This window comes from Protopterus annectens, chromosome 12.part0 (genome assembly GCF_019279795.1).
Source record: "Protopterus annectens isolate FY-2018-M chromosome 12.part0, PAN1.0, whole genome shotgun sequence".
NCBI lineage: Eukaryota > Metazoa > Chordata > Ceratodontiformes > Protopteridae > Protopterus > Protopterus annectens.
The window spans coordinates 12392165-12409683 of NC_056746.1; the positions used below are offsets into that span (position 1 = coordinate 12392165).

The 17519-nt window shown below is 39.5% G+C and overlaps 1 protein-coding gene across 1 annotated transcript in view; it reads left to right on the plus strand.

Annotated features, from left to right (window-relative positions):
- SMIM22 (small integral membrane protein 22) overlaps positions 1 to 17519 on the plus strand; it is a 75616-nt gene that overhangs the window by 46123 nt on the left and 11974 nt on the right. The window contains exon 3 of the mRNA XM_044089054.1: positions 5991 to 6073. Coding sequence (XP_043944989.1) covers positions 5991 to 6073 — 83 coding nt within the window. The remainder of the gene's footprint in view (positions 1 to 5990; positions 6074 to 17519) is intronic.

Below are 17519 nucleotides of genomic sequence, written 5' to 3' on the forward strand. Positions count from 1 at the left end.
GGCAGTATGGTACTGTGGTACTCTTTTTCTGTAATTCTAGTGCTGTAATTGGGCTCTATGATGCTATAGTATTTGATGCTGTTTTTGTGAGTGAGCTACATGTCAGCTGCAGTACTGTTCAGGTGAGAGAACGTTTCTATGAATGGGATGCAAATCACAGTGGTACTCCTTAACTGAAGTAATCATTCTGTTTGTGGGCATCATGCTCGCTGTATGAGGCAATGGCTTTTTGCATGGTGGTGTTAGACCACAGCTACTTATTTTGAAATGAACAACAACAACTGGTCAAACTACAATTCCTTCTGTAAATACATTCAACTCCAAGGTATAGTGGGACTGTGGAGTTTATTATATTCCTGAAGAAATTGAGGTGGAAAACCACACCACCCTACTTCTCATCAGAATTGCAGGGTAAACATCCTCCTTCATTTCCACCATATTTATCTATTTTTGAAGACAGATGGGATTTGATTTGGTTCGTTAATTCTATCCATCTATGATTAGGTAATTTGCATTTCCATTACTCAAAAATATACCGTCTTCGCAACGGTTAATTATGCACCTCTCTGTTATTCCCTTGTCTGTACCACAACAGATATTGTTTTTTATAACCTGTATATTATTTTAATTAGTACACTTACAGTAAAATGTTGAGCAACCAGCATCTTCCCATTAAGAAATTACAACATATTTTGATTAGCTGCAAATAGTTTTCAAGGGCATTTAAATTAGATGGAGAGTGCTTTAACTCACTCACATAAATGGTGGACTGGCAAGGGTGGTAACTGATGCTACAGCAAAATTGGCAAATGGGTTCTCAAAGTTCTGGTGGGTTAAAAGTAGTCATTTTAGTATGTTTATAGTTATTTCAGACTGAAAGGCTGATATGTGGTAAAAAGACTTTATTGCAAAGTAACATGGCAATCTTCAATAAAGCAACTTTAAGTTCCAAGACTACTTAAATGTTTGGCATGCTTTTTTTTTTGTCTGAATGTTGTTTTTCAATTGTTTCATATGAAAAAGATATTGGTCCTGACACAGTATCACAAGGCACACTGTGCGTTATCCAGCCATCTGCTTTGTGTTGCTAATAATGACACTTTACTGCAGCATTTGAAGTAAAACTGCAACTTTAACAACCTCACAAAATGGCAGCATAATAGGAATGAAGATAACAGTATCATCGCATGTCTCCAGTTGTACAACTGTTACATCAAACAGAACAAATAAAATATAATGCATTGTGCTAATATCATGAGAACTTGTTTATCCTCTGAAGGATACATCTGTACAGCTATTCTGACATTTTCACTGTCTGGTTTTAGACCTTCAGGTGATAAAATTAACATGATCTGTATATCTCAGGTCTGTAACTCTAGATTTGTACTTACTTTTGTTTAGTTTTAAATTGTTGTATCTTTTCAGTAATTCAGTCCTGTTCTTAAAATGTTATGCTGTGGTCTGATACCATGGTAATTTATCATCATTAATGTTAACACCACCACTAAACAGACCTTGATTATCTATGCAACAGCCCTCAAAAACATTTCTGGTACTAACCATAATGAAATATGTTATCTTCATACACTTATTAACAGTACCTAGATTGGAACTTTCCTCATCAAGCATACTGGAAGGATAGAATTCTGACTGAGGTCCTAACCAGAAAAGAGGAAGTCAGATGTCCATTTGAGGGGACAATTTTTCCAATAGTTATAATGCCACTATGTGGTTTAGAGTGCCCAGGAGTGATAAGGATACAAAGACAATGGTATAGAATTTTAGAGGAGTAGATTATGCTGAGTTGGAGAGAAGGTCAAAGATAAGTCAAAGTTCTAGGTGTAAACTGAGAAAAATAACAGCTTGGGTTTGAGGAAGGGGACAGGTAAAACTGGAAAAAATTATGAAATGGTCAATGTGGCATCAGATGAATGTGAGGTAAGTAAATACAGCTAATGCAAATAAAACTGCATATAAGAAGCAGAAGGGAGAGCTGGGTATGTGGGTGAGACAGTATAAACAGGCAAGCAGATGGGCAACAGAAGAGGTAAGGGTTTCAAAGGCACAAGTTAAAAGGTAAATAGCTTAAGTAGTCAGAAGGAAAGCAAAAAAGTTTTATGCATGTAATAAAAAATGAGGATGGGATAGACAAACCTGGTCAAGCAAAGATGAAGGATAGATCACAAAAGACAGAGAAACAGCAAATGTACTGAATTAAATCATCATCTCAATCTTCATGAAGAAAAAGGAAGGAAAGGTACTATGCTGGCAGGTTAATAAGGCAGATTGAGAAGTACATTGGCCATATACCAGGACAGAGGAAGAGAAGGTGTAAAGCAAAGTGGCTACCATAAGGGAAGATTAGCTCAGAGGCCACACAGGCTGCCTCCCTGGGTCCACATTAATCTGGCCATTATGTTAGTGGATCCTCTGATGGAGGCCTTCAGTCTATCCCTTGCCAGTACTGACATCCTTGAGGGCTGGAAGATGGCAAGAGTTGTACCCTAAAACTAAAGGGGAGATGAAAAATCAGGCAACTTTAGGCCTGTTATCCTACTAGTAGTGACAGGAAAGTCATGCAAAGAAAACTGCAATGACAGGGAAAACCATTCATAAAACACTGAGGGAAGTGTTGGTCAACAAACAACACAGATTCGTGATCAGAAGGAGCCAACAGTGAAGACTGATCCAGTTTTATTATATGATTACTAAATTGGGCAAGGGACTGCTTACAGATGTAGTCTACCTGGGCTTCTCTAATGTCTTTGAGTCAGTCCTACAGAGGTAGCTGGTAAGAAAACTGCAGGAGTTAGAGGGCTACGAGCAAGTCTATGAAACTAGATTGATGCACAGTTGATGGATGGAACACAACACAGTTGGCTGTGATGAGATGGGCAATATTAGAAATAATGAGGCTGCTAAAGGAGCACCACACAGGCTGGTCCTGTGTTCAAGTTTTCTTCAGTATGTTCACTGAATACATTTCTGAGGGAATGAAAGCTGAATGAAATTAGCTGATGGCACAATGGTATGTGTAGCAGTAGTCAGGATGGAGACAAAAGGACGGGGAAAGGCTAACAAGTCATCAGAAACATAGTAGCTGAGGTTCAGTACAGAAAAATGCAAAGTACTGCATTTGGGCCACAACAACTTGTTTGAAAGTATTAGCACAGGGGGTGGAACTAATAATAACAGAACACAGAAAGCCTGTGAAAGTGTTGATCACATCTGGATTGGACAACCATGATAAGGCTGAGAGGACTGTGGCATTAGCAAACAGAATGGGATACATCCTTCAGTGAGCAGACTCCAAAAACTAAAGAAGTAAATCTCCTACTCTCTCAAGTCATGGTAAATACATTCATTGTTCTAAAAGTCATACAAGAAAAGGAAAATAAGACAGACAAAATGAGTCCAGAGGAAGTCTGCCAGAATGGCGTTCAAGATAGGGCATAAGGTTAGAGGAACTTTCCTCACTAGTGATAACAAGGGCTATAATGAGTGTGCAGGATTATGTCAGGAAAACGTGAAGGAATCTGGTCACTCTGAACAGGAAAAACAGGAGGAGGAGGAGGAGGCAAAAGCAGGAGACTGTGGCACAACTATTTCCTTGGTTCTGTGGAATATATCTTCACAGAGACAGTTGGGGTCCCTCGGTCAAGAGGGAATCCAAGAAGTTAACTGAGAGAGTATGAGATACAGAAAGATGAGTACAGGGCAGGAGAGGGATACAGGTGAGGTAGAAAGGTAGACTAGATAGGTTACTGTTTCTTACTATCAAGCAAATGTAATATAAAGCTGTTTGAGCCATTCTGTGCATAAAGAGGCTTGGTAATGTCACACTAGCCAGCTGAAAGGTGCACAGATGTCATGCGGCACAGATTCAAGGCCTTGGATCTTGTAAGTTTTCGTTAAGAGACAGGGTGCTGCGACACAGATAGACATCTGTGGTACTATATGCATTTTTATTTCTTTTACATGAACCTTTTCAAGTGAGCTATAAGTGACTGTATCTGTGCAAAAACAGACAAAAGAATAGTGGTGGAAAGAAACGCTGAATCATTCAAAAGGCTGCAGCATCTGCCAGGAACAACTGGGTGCTGCTTGGAGAAGGATTCAGATTTAATGAATGTATGGTAAGTAAAAAAAAAAAAAAAAAAAAAGTATTACAACAATAACTTACAACAGTGGCATGCATTCTATTTAGATTAACAACTGACTGCCCACATTTGATCCAGACAGTAAAGCCAAAGGAATGTTCTAGTCAGGAGTGAGCAAATACCCAGAAAAGCCAACTGTGCATTAGAGATTATTGGTTTTATACCATAACCTTTATTTCCCTTAAGTTTTTAGTTTTATAAAAACTTCACTAGTCTGGAGATGCTGTTTCAATCATCTGAATGCTAAACATGTACCAGTTTTGTACTTGTTTAGTAGTCAGATGACTCAGACAGCTTCTGTACATTGGGTTAATACAATGGGATACATTAATAGTTAAACTTTCCATCCGATCAGGAAACTGTACTTGTCTACTGTTTATTCCAGAAAACATTTTTACTTATAAGTTGCAATCCTGCATTTCATTTCTTTAAAAAGGGGTAATAAGTGAAGCAACACCATCAGAATAAAGTACAGAATGTGTTTATAGTTTATTAAGTCTACAGATTTTCATTTGCAGTTTGGCTTTCCTTTCCTCAGTATACAGTGTGACTGATCTCTCAGTGTAGAGCATGTGGAGAATGCTGTAGCATTTCAGTAATTAGGATTTACCTGTTGTCAGATTATTTTGATTTATGTAAACAGTTCTGTGTTCAAATTGAAGTCATATAAAGAATAATTCTTTGAGTGCATTTTCCTCAGTTTTGTGCAGCTGAAAAGGGTCCAGGAAATGCTACTCACTTACCCACTTAAATAATAATAATAATACTGATAATAATAAATATATATATATATATATATATATATATATATATAATGTGTGTGTAAATGATATGATAAGTGTGACTTAAGCAACTGACTTGTATAATATTCACTAGTGGGAATTAATAATTTACTCAGATTAAGATTCTTATTTATTTACTTATTTTTATTTTAAGGATTTCCTCTGAACATTAAAGCTTTACTAAAATTGTTTGCTTCTGGGCTAATGCAAAGAATGGTAACAGGAAAAAGAAATTAAGTTCAATTTTTTTCCTAATGCAGTCCCCCCAACACACACACACACACACACCTTTGCCATGATTAAATGGTAATTTTGTCTGTCAGGCAGAGTATAATGAGTTGAAGCGTGTGCTTCTGACTTGAATGTTTGTTGAGACTTTGAGATATTAGGGGGTTCAATTGCTTAAATGTTGAATGTTCTGCATGGGGAAATAAAAAATACATTTACTTCTTACTGGAATGTTCAATATCCAATCAAATTAATCTATAATCTGTCAAAGTTAGATTTTTATATTTTAAATTGTGGGAAACAAATCAAGACATGCTGATTAATTTCTTGCAAACCGTGTGTGTGCAATCAATTGACTGTTTAAGGCTGGTCTCCACTATATATAGTAAATATAGAATGCAGGTCTTATCTTCCATAGAAGAACAATGTTTTTTGATACTTTTTGATTTAGCAAAATGCAATTTCTACTAATCAGAGTTGCCAAACTGGTATATGCAGAATGTTGATTTCACAAATGGCATAGTACCTATGTGCATCACATATATATCTACATCTATACATACATATATATATATATATATATATATATATATATATATATATGTGTGTGTGTGTGTGTGTTCATGAATTTACATACCTGAAATGTTCTTATGTCTAATAGTTTAACTAATCTGCCTTTATTCTAAATTTGTATTCTGCATATCTTTATAGCACTCTAACATCTTACATCCGATGTCAAATAGAACATTACATTGCGAGAGTATGAGGAAGGTTTTTGTTTCACATCTTAACTGACATGTTCTCCCATGTGTCTTTGCAGGGATGGTGGTGCTGCTTTTCATCCTGGTTCTTATAAGGTGCTTCTGCTGCTGTTGCTGTGATTCGGCTCCTCACCACAAAAAGGTATTCTGCATCGATATTTATATCTGCAGCTTGGAATTTTTACACGTTTATCCATGTGCATAGAGTAGGCATATTAAATAACACACAGCCCATTTTCAAGAAAGACCTAGGAGAATATAACAGTCCAAGGCTGCAGTGGTTAGCATTGTCGCCTCACAGCAAGAGGTTCTCCGGTTCGATCCTCGGCTGGGGTGCCTTCTGTGCAGAGTCTGCATGTCCTCCCTGTGGTCGCATGGGTACCCGTTTCCTCCCACATCCCAAAGACATGCTGCAGGTGGATTGGACACTCTAAATTGGCCCTAGGTGTGAGTGTGTGTGTGTGTTCCTAATGTGGAAGGTTGGGCACCGGGCTGGCAACTCGACACTGTAAAACTCCACTGCCAATCATGAGCGGACAGGTGATCCGCTGTGGCGACCCCTAACCGGGAAAAGCCGAAAGAAGAAGTTATGCTGAGTGAGAGGGACTAAAAAGCCTAGTATAGTCAGACGAAGTAATCCCGTGGTTGTCTTACAATGCTGCTTCTACGTTTCTTTAAATGTAAATATTTGGGACAGTAAGAGACTATGGTAGGAGTAAAACACCTCTGATTGTCTTTACTGTACTTCCTTTTACCACAGATTTACTGCCCAGGATGTTTATGTCCTTGTCCTGTTTCCTTTATTAGTATTTTCATATTTCAGTACTACGAGTACTATCATTTTTTTCAATGTGTTCTGTATTTTTTCCAGTCTGCATCAGCTATTTTGAAGTGGCCTTTTTTCTGTTTACACAAAAAGATGTTTAGTTCACTTGTTTTCTGCTTGTTTAGGAACAACTCTCATTTTACTCCTATGTCCTGTTACTTTAATAAGATTTTACACAGTGATTGCAAACAGTAAAACACAGTTGATATTTTAAACTAAATCTGTAAATCTTCAGGTACTTGCACACTATCACTACTACTTGTGGTATTTTGGGATTACTTATTATTTTAAACATGTTTTCACATTTAAGTACGTACCTAAGAGATGACATGCAGTTTACGTATTTATAGTAGAGAGTATTTTTTTACAGTTAGTGAGAATGCCATGTCACTGCAGTGGTCACAGTTTGTATGACTGAATCTTTAGAGCTCTTTGGAGGAATCATTCAGATTTCTGTGCCTGTGATTTACTTGTATGTTCTCCAAAAATTGTACAAAACATGTTTGTGAATGTGATGGTTTGCCCAGCAACAGTGCCTCCCATGTCAGATTTTCTAGCCTCATTATCCATCATCAGGTCTGTCCCTTGTGGTTCTTTCTTAGATCCTGCCACAACTTTAGCAGGCCTAATGTTCCTTCAGTATATATTGGTGTAATGCTGTCACCATTATTGCTTTTGCCTTCCACAGCTCAGTAAACTGAGGCCTGCAATTGTGGGCTCCTGCATCTTTGCCAACCTCGAGCCCCATATGTGTGGGTTGGAGCTTAAGGATGTGGCCAGTGAGAAAGGAATGGAACTTCTCATCAGACACCAGAAAGGAGTTGTGACAGTCATACTGGGGTACAAAGGTTTCAGGAAATAGTAGGGACATCAAGATGACATGACAAGAAGGGATAAAGTCTGCAGACATAGCTAAATGGGGAAGAAACATGGGGAGAAGACAAAAGTATGAAAACAAGTGACTGTGGCAGTTAGAGTGAAAGACAGCACTTATTTGTTTGGTAGAACCTATCTGCCAGTTACTAGATGTGTCCAAGGCTAACAACAACAGCACCCTCAAAATCAGGATAAAAATGTAGGGAATTAGGAGTAGGGTGGTATTAATGGGGGGGGGGGGGGGGTTGAATCCCCATGGAGTGCACTGATATGAAAATACAGACAAAAAAGCAAAAGAGTAAAATCCCTAATATGCGGAATGGTCTGAACCTTGAGTAAGTGGCAACACTAACAGAATGAAGGTTACTGGATATAGTGTCCAGCCAGGGAGAGAGGCTGTTAAACATAAGGTTATGGTACCCCTAGCAAGCAGTGGCCATGCAATGGTGTGGTTCATTCCAGGAAGAGGGAAAGAGCTCACAAGAACAAAATGAATATCTAGGATTACTAGGTGACAAATTATGAAGAACTTTGGGAATAGTTAAAAGTGGTCAGGGGAGCTCATGGGAGACAATAGGAGCCAAAGAACTATGGCTCACACAGAAGGATATCCTCAAAGGAACAACACTGGAAAGTGGATGTATACTGCAGTTACAATATAAGAAGGGAAAGATGCATTAAAGTGAAAGAGTAGAGGAGTTTGTCACCATTAAATTAATGTGGCTGAATTCTTCTGGAAGGACTGGAGCAACTGTTGATGGTTTGGTTAGTTAGTTTCAGGTAAATGAGAGGATATAATCAATGTATTGAAGACCACATCTGAGCATTTCCTTTTTAAATGCATTTGAACAGGAATACTAGAAATGACTGATTAAGACTTAGATGAACTTCAAGTGAGAGCAGAAGGGCAGTAGTAAGGTCCTCTGATAGGGCAATTCAGCAGCTTCCAAAACAAAAGTAACTACCGTATTTCCCCGAAAATAAGGCCGGGTCTTATACTTTCCCCCCCCCACCGAAATATGCATTAGGGCTTATTATCAGGGGATGCCTTATTTACCCCCCCATACAACAATCTACATTTATTCATGTACAAAAATTGATATTTATTCATGTACAGAAATCAACATTTTTTCATGTACACAAATTTACATTTATTTGGTACTTTTCCATTATTGGGCAACAGTTCTAGGTAACACGTTAAGTTGTGCGAGAATTCTACATAAACAGTGCAACAAAAATTTCAACTTCAGAATGTCTACACCTTGGCTTTCACAGTGCAATATTTCATGCTTAATAGAAAGTGAAGAAAAATCTCAATACATGTGTACTGGAGGCGGGAAATAAAACAGGAGAATAACTGACACTTTTTGAGTGGGGATGCTTTCGTTATTCCTTACCCAAACTGTAAGAGGCGAATAACGGAAAGTCATAAAAATGAATTCTGGGAACTAGTGGCCGTACTTTGTAATTACCCCTTGATAATGAAACGTTACCGTAATACAATAAAGTCAGAAAACTGACATGAGCTTGCTAGCAGCTGAAAGCAGAAGCAATCCATTCTGTTGCCCCAATAACGGAAAAGTTATTCAAATAGAGTCATGTCATCTTCTTTTGGAACACTGTCATAAGTCTCCAACCCCCAAATTCTGGCCTGAATTTCTTGCAAATCCATTTCCTGTAGAACCATTGGCCCCAATCTGTTATGCCCTGCAATAGAGCTCTCCTTAAATGAGCACTGCTTGTCCATGTAGCCTGCTCGTAGTGCATTGGCAACACAGCTGTCAGTGATTTTATCCCATGAATTCTTCACCCAAGTCGACCTCTTGCAGGCTAGGCTTTGCAAAGTTTCCACACTGATTTCTCTCCGTTCTATTTTCAATGTAGTCATTGAGGTCCATGCGCAAATGGTCCTGCAATATCAGGAGTCTGGAGATAGGCAGTCACTCCTGCGGGAATCATTATTTGATCTATTCTTCTCTGTGCAAGGAAGTTCGTCATGTCTTTAGCATGGTGAGTGCTGGCTGAATCCGAGACTAGCAGACCTCTTTCACCACCTCACAAAACAAGTGGCAGCATTAAATCGACCCACTTCCTTATAACTGCTTGCGTGTACCAGGCTTTTTTGGTTTCAAGAATGTAAATGCCTGAAACACGTTCAGTCTTATCTTTCTTGCCCTTACTAATGATTAGAGGTGGAGTTTTTCTTTCCATCTAGATGAATTGCCAAAATACAGGTAACGTGTGCACTTTTGTAACCAGTGGAGGGAATGTAGATTGACAAGGCACCCTTCTGATCAATTGTTGTTTGAGGTCCTTGGCCCATAAACACCGCAGTTTCATCCATAACAATCATGTTGGAGAGTTGGTATTTAGAAAAGTTGATGCCATCAACAAAGGACTTGAACAAAGGACAGATTCCTAACCCAGAGACTACCCATGCTCTGGAACAGACTTCTCATTCATGTCAAGCAGAGCACCTCACTAGCCCTCTTCAAGAGAAATCTTGATGAGTGGATGGGCAATAGAAAATTCACCCCGGGGATCACTTCAGTGGCCTTGCTTGATAGGGCCACTGGGAACTAACACTGGGCAGCAAGATGCCAGGGAATCTTTTTGGGCTAGGCTTACATAGGCTCCAGGGCCAATAGCCTAGTACACACCTATGAACCTATGAATGCAAGTGCACGTTTAATAACTTCAGTATCTTCCAGCTTGAACAGTGTTGTCGATCTTCTTAGTAGCAGTTCATATCACTGAAGGAAGCCATCCATCCGATGTTGTGATGCTTTGAATTCTTCTGGGGATATTTCTAAATGTGGTGCCATTGGAAGGGCAAATGCTTGAATATCAGCCCTGTGCACAGCCAAAGCCTTTGCTCTCCTGTTAGCAATCCATTCACAGATGATGTCTTCCAGCTCAGGAAATAATAGTTGCCGACCTGATCCACACTTGCACTTCTTAATATTTCCCTCGTCCACCTGTTGACTGAGGTTATCGTACTCTGCTCGCCATTTTCGGATCATTCGGAGATCCAACTTCTTCTCTTTGCAGAAAGCCATCAGATTCTTTCCCCGAGAGTCCTCCAGGATTCCTTTCTTGCACTCAATGGAATAGCTCTTTCTTTTTGCACTCATCTTGTCTGGGGGGTTAATTGAAGACTTACGAGACTGGAGTGGCAACAAAAATGGTGACAGTTAAGAAGACACAACCACACCCATCCGTTATCAAGTGCCCACATTTTACATGCGTTGTCTGTACTTTGACCAATCAAAGTACACTTGCCAGTGTTTATGGGCCAAGGATCTCAAACGTCAAGTGTGAGTGAGGATTAGGGTTACCGTATGAATCGTGGAGGACTCCCGGGGAAAGAATCTTATGATTTTCTGCAAAGAGAAGAAAATGGGTGTCCGAATGGTCCAAAAATGGCGAGCAGAGTACGATAACCTCAGTCAACAGGTGTCAGTAACATTGTTATTTTATAATTTAACACGTCCATTGTGTGTTGTTGATGATCTTAACTGGGGCTTATTTTTGGGGTAGGGGTTATATCATGACCACCCTGGAAAACCATGCTAGGCCTTATTCTCTGGTTAGGTCTTACTTATGGAGAAATATGGTATATATTTGGGAAATAATTGTTATGGAATATGTTAGACAAACTTGGGATTCTGCCTCTGCCCCAAATTCTGATTTGGATCCCTAGAAAAGCTTATGCAATGAAGGAAAGACAATAAATACAGCAAAACAATAATGAAAGTCAGGGAAGTCGTAGGACATATAAGGGCTAAGAAGCAGAAGAGGAAGCAAAAAAAAAAAAGCAGATAAGCAGTAAGGGAAAGAGCTAGCAAGGACTTTTCAGTGGCCTGGAAAAGTAGAGATAGTGGCAGGAATCTGAGCTTAGTTTACACTTGCTTGAGCATGCTGGCTCAGGCTGACATTTGCTTTGGTTATATTGCTTGCTTCTATATAGTGACACATTATTTACTCAATTTCTGGTGAGTTTTTGGTGAGCCAGGATCAGTGCTCCTAAGAGAAAGTGTGAAACAAGTGTTACACTGCCTGTCGGTATCCAGTCTTTCTTTGAGGTACAGTGACCTCTGAGATAACAATGAAGCAAAGGAGTGAATCTCTCACACTGGGAGAGGTACAGAGGGATTATCCCCTGCAAAAAAATGTTTATTTATTTGGGGAATATGTATAGCTGAGCTGTCATTTATGAGACTTTTTGACTGAGTTGCTGTTTGACACAAGCTTAGAAGTATCAAGCAGATATGGTGGATCTTTACAGAAATACAGCAAACAGAATCAAACATTGCAAAAACTGGTTAAAGTGATTTGTTTACAATAAAAAAAAATCATACCTTGCCATCACAACATGTGGTGCACCAAGGGCCACACAGTATCGTCATTCTATGGTGAACATTTTCATTATGCCCCACTTTTGATAACTTTTTTAAAAATACCGCTTTTCCCAGCATTTTGTCACATCTCCTTGCCACAAATCTGCACTGATTTAGTCTGATGCCTAGGGAGCTACAGAAAGGCCTACAAGTTTTCTCCCTCAAAATATTTTCTATAACTTTCACGTCTGCTGAGATTAGACTCACTGGTCCATAACTTCAGTCCAGACATCGATTTTAATGGATTTATCATCTCGCATGTGCAGAGATGTGTCCATTATGATCTATGGATACACCTCACGTTATTCCTCAGTTGATGTCACTGAAAGACGTACTAAGTTTATTTGGGTCATGATTTAACAAAAAAGTTCATGAAGCTTTTTTTTATAAAAACAGCTCAGATAAATAAGGAATGAAAGTACTATGAGTACATTGTGGCCCTTAACTCATTAAATGCTGTGATGTACTTACGAATATGCGCAAATCGCATTAAAGATGGGGATAACTACAGAGAAAGAGTAGACCAGATTGAGGTATTTTATGATTTCTTTGATTAACTGCTTATAAAAGAAAAAAAAGGAGGTAGGATGGTGCCAGCATGAGATGGAACAATATGAGAAGCAGAAAAGGTCTTGATAGAGGTTTTGTGTAGAAAAGGTGGAGAGGGATCTTTCAAGGATGAATAAGGACAGTGTGCAAGTAAATGCTATCATGCTAGAGTTCTGAAAGAAATAACTTCAGCTCTGATAGAACTTTACCCGAGGCATTCATCAGATCACTGGCTGTGGTAGAAATCCCATATGAAAGGAATAAAAAAATGATAGTTGTGCTACTCCATATAGGGGCACCAGGAGCAATCCAAACAGTAACAGACCAGTGAGTCTAACCGCAGCAGAAATGAAACTTATAGAAAAGATTTAGAGGGTGAAACGACTGGCCTTCCTACAGCTCCTCATGCTTCAGAGGGTTAATGAATGTCGATGTGGGGCAAATGGAATGGGGGGACCAACCTGAAGCAGATTTATGGCGGGATAACTAAGGAACCAGATAGAGATAATCCAGTAGATATTAATTTCCTGGGCTTTAACAAAGCCTTTAGCTCACAGACGCATGAAAACTGCTTATAGTGCTGAACGGTCTGGAAGTGGAAAAGATATCTGTAAAAAGAGTAGAAGGCTGGCTGGACGGGAAGACACAGAAGGTAATGGTAAGAAGTACACTTCCAAGAGACACGAGTGTGACTAATTCAGCGACATGGTGGGTGTCTTTGTACCACTCCTCTTTAATGTGAATGTTTCAGGTATAACCACAGAGCATGGAGAAGCTAGTATGGATTTGCAAATGTTGTGCATGTATGCACATCCTATGAGGGGTTCCTTTCAGCACTGTTCAAGCTACAGTAAGTAGTGTGAGATGTTGTCCAGTTAAGTGTATGCATACTTCAGTCAAGCCAGAAAAAAGAATCTTGAAGGAGAAAGTGAGAACTAAAAAGAGAGGTTCAACCTCATGATGACAAAATGTAAGTCTAGGAAGTGAAAAACTGGAAAGCATTTCCTGGAGAAAAGACTAAACTATGCAAAAAAAAAAAAAAAAAGCTCATATTATGAAGTTGTACTAAAGGACATGCATTTATTTCCTCTATCCAATTACAGTGCATGTCAGATACATCAAAATGGTGTGCTACCTCTTGAGCCACTGGCATATTTGTCTTTTGGACTGGAAGATCAGAAGACTGAGGGTTATATTCCCACATCACGTACCTGGATTAGTCTTTCCAATACGGACACTGCAGTGCATTATAAAGGAGGGGGTGGGAGTGCTGCACTCCACTCCTGAGTGTGCTGTCTTTTGAATGGGACTTTAAACTGAGACCATATCTGCTTGAGTTTGTGGCAGCTCAGGTGAATGTAAAGGATCCCATGAAAGTTATTGGGAATAAATGTTCCCGAGTGCCCTATTCAGATTATACAGTCAATAAAAATAACCCCCTCAATTCTCTACTGAAAACAGGACTCTGACCTAGTGAGATTAACCCTGTCAGTAAATAGTAAATAAATAAATACTTAATGTTATCCATGTAAGAAGAATTTACAAATATGCAGATATTTATAAATCCACATAGAAGTCTGGTACTTCTTGGGCATTTAAGTTGCTGACTGAGCCTCCCTAAAACATACAAAAAAGAACCACAAGCTGCAGCCAATTTCATGTGAGACTTCAAAGTAATCAAGCACTTATAACTTGTATAGAAATTGATAAAAATAATACATAGTCTAATGGAAAAACACAGATAAAAGAAATAAAATTTACTTATGAACATTTTTTATCTGCACTTTTAGCACAACATGAAAAGTTTATCAACATCCATGGCTTGTCATTAGCCTTACTAAAATTCCAACTAGATGTACCATATTTACAGTGCTTACTAAAAACTGAAGTAAAATTTACTCTGCTTCTGCAAAATGAAGATATGTACTCAACGTCAAAACACTCTAGCTCATCTAATCCTGCCAGAAATCATACAAAATTTAAAAAACAAAGTAAAATTATATAGATGAAAACATGAATTAAATCTCCCTTTCACTTCATTGTAGGAAAAAAATGCAACTTCTCATACTGGGCACAGAAAATGTACTTGTACATCTGCCCATAAAAATACTGCCAGACTACATCAACCACCTAAATAAGTAGCCTATCTACCACAAGAAGAGTGGTCCCTGGCCCAGAAATTGTAGCTATTGTCTTTGAGCAGTTTTTTTTTCCATCTCTTTCAACTTTCTGGTTTGAAAGCCGCACTTGTGGCTGTTTCCCACCTTTCCTATAACTAGCCTAGTCTGGTTACAGAGTTGCTGTATCCAGGATTGTTAGTAAGCTTCTGAGTCCCCCAAGCCTTTCTGTGTTAGAGCTTATCAGTGAGAGTGGTAAGTACTAGGTAGCCTATCCTCCATGGGAAGAGTGAGTTTTGGCCCAGAAATTGTAGTTTATTTGGCCGTTTGGGCAGTTTTCCATCGCTTTCAACTTGCTGGCTTAAAAGCCTATGTTTGTACTTGTTCCACGCCTTTCCTATAACTAGTCTAGTCCAGGTACAGATTTGCTATATCCAGGACTCTTTGTAAGCTTCTGAGCCCCCCCCCCCCAAGCCTTTCTGTATTGGAGGGAAGCCTTCTAGCTTATCAGTGGGAGTGGTAAGCATTAGGTAGCCTATCTACCACAAGAGGAGTGGTTCCTGGCCCAGAAATTGTAGCTATTGGCTGTTTGGGCAGTTTTTTTTCCATCTCTTTCAACATTTTGGTTTAAAAGCCGCACTTGCGTTTGTTTCCCACCTTTCATGTAACTAGCCTAGTCCAGATACAGAGTTGCTGTATTCAGGACTGTTGGTAAGCTTCTGAGCCCCGCAAGCCTTTCTGTGTTGGAGGAAAGCCTTCTAGCTTATCAATGGGAGTGGTAAGCACTAGATAGCCTGTCTACCATGAGAGGAGAGGTTCTTGGCCCAGAAATTGTAGTTTATTGACCATTTGGACAGTTTGTCCGTCTCTTTCAACTTTCTTGTTTAAAAGACCACATCTGCGCTTGTTTCCCATCTTTCCTGTAACTAACCTACTGGGTAGCACTAGAAAGCCTTAAACTGATACAACCCTTCTAGCTTAGAAGAGAGACTTTGGCAGGATTAAGTATCAGTTTTCTGTACTTTCTTGCTGTACTTAACTGTTTTCTGCCTAAACGCAGATTTTACAGCATTTATTGTGATTTAAAAGCTTTTTTTTTTTCACATATTGTACTTATTTGACTGCCTGCACTTTTAAAAAAAGTTGTTTTTTTTGTTTAAATAATTTGTTTAACTGTTGTAGGCTACACACTAAAGTGTGATAGCCTTTTCTGATCGTTTGTAGTCATTTAAAGCTGTTTTAAGTGTATTTTTTACTGTTTTTTTTGTCTTATCTTTTCAAAAAAAAAAAACAATATTCCTTGTTTCCCGCCTTTCTAAGCTAGTATAGTCCAGTTTTCAGGATAGTGCTGAATGCAGGGCTGTGATACTAGTTTCTGAGTTGCCCATACCTTACTTGGATAGAAGGGAGTTTCTCTGTTCACCTGTGAGAGAGGGGAGCTTGAACAACCAATCTGTCCCTGGAAGAGTGGTTCCAGCCCAGAAGTTAGTAGTTTATTGTCTATTTTGGGCTAATTTCTATCTCTTTCATTTCCCTACTATAAAAAACACGTTTTAATGGTTTTGTGCACAGGGCAGTGCCGGTTAGCTACTGTTAAATTATTCTTGGCTTCACTAATTATCCTGTTCAGTTTTTCCCTTGAAACTAGTCAAACTCTCAACCTGAGCACTCAAAAAGCATCTTACAGCCCAGCACTTGCTCAGACCTAATAGCAAGCACTAATATACCCTGACACTGATTGCCCAGCAGGACAAGGCTCGTTCTTCACCCCTCACCAACCAAGCGACTAAGCAGCTCACCCTACTATTCAGGCATGACCAAAGGGCAACTTCAGGTGCACTCTCCAGTCCAGCTGGTGAATCTGGGTATCCTGAGGCAATGTTACAACTGCCTCATGTACACAGACAACCCTCTCCTCCTACCACAAAACACTAACATATGCGAGAGATGCAATTATACAGCCAAACTGGAAGCTAAGCTGTCTCCACCCAAGACTGGAACAGGCAGTCAAGAGGAGAAGGTTAACACTTGCACCACACCTCCAGCCGCACACAGACCTACTAAAACAGCACTGGCAAAAAATACACATAAATACATAAAATCATACTCAGAGGCCCTAAATAAAAACCTGCAAAAGCATCAGAGACCTCCAAAGCAAACACCCAAACAACCTGCACCTCCCGTCACAAAACAGACAACACATAAAACACAAAATCAGTGTGCCACACAATCACAGCCCTTAAGGTGAAATAACATACCTAACACACTAGTAATAGGTGACTCTATAGTCAGGCATACTGATGTTCCACTCACTAGGCTGGACAAGCAGAAGGTTACTGTTAGCTGCCTGTCAGGAGCCAGAATCCGCCACATAACACAACCACTCAGGTCATTCCAGAACAAGTACAAATATGACTCTGTCATTGTTCATGTTGGTGTGAATGACCCGAGACATACCTCCCTGGACTACATGAAAAGAAACATGGAAGAGCTCTCTGATCATGTAGCCCAGGCTGGTATGACCCTGACCCTGACCCTGAGTAGCATCCTGCTCTCACCAAGAATGATACCTCAGTATAAAGAAAAAATTATCAATTTCAACAATTGGCTAAGCTTCTGGTGTCATTGAAAGGGGATCCAGTGTCTGTCAGCCTGGGACAACATGCTCGACAAGCCACATTGCTTCACAAGAGATGACTTGCACCTGTCACCCCTAGGCTTTTGAATACTGGCCAAGGCTCTTGCTGCCCCCATAGTGCCTTTTTTAGGCAAGGCTCAAAAGTCAAACCCACCTCTGTAAACAGCACAATTAACAAAAAA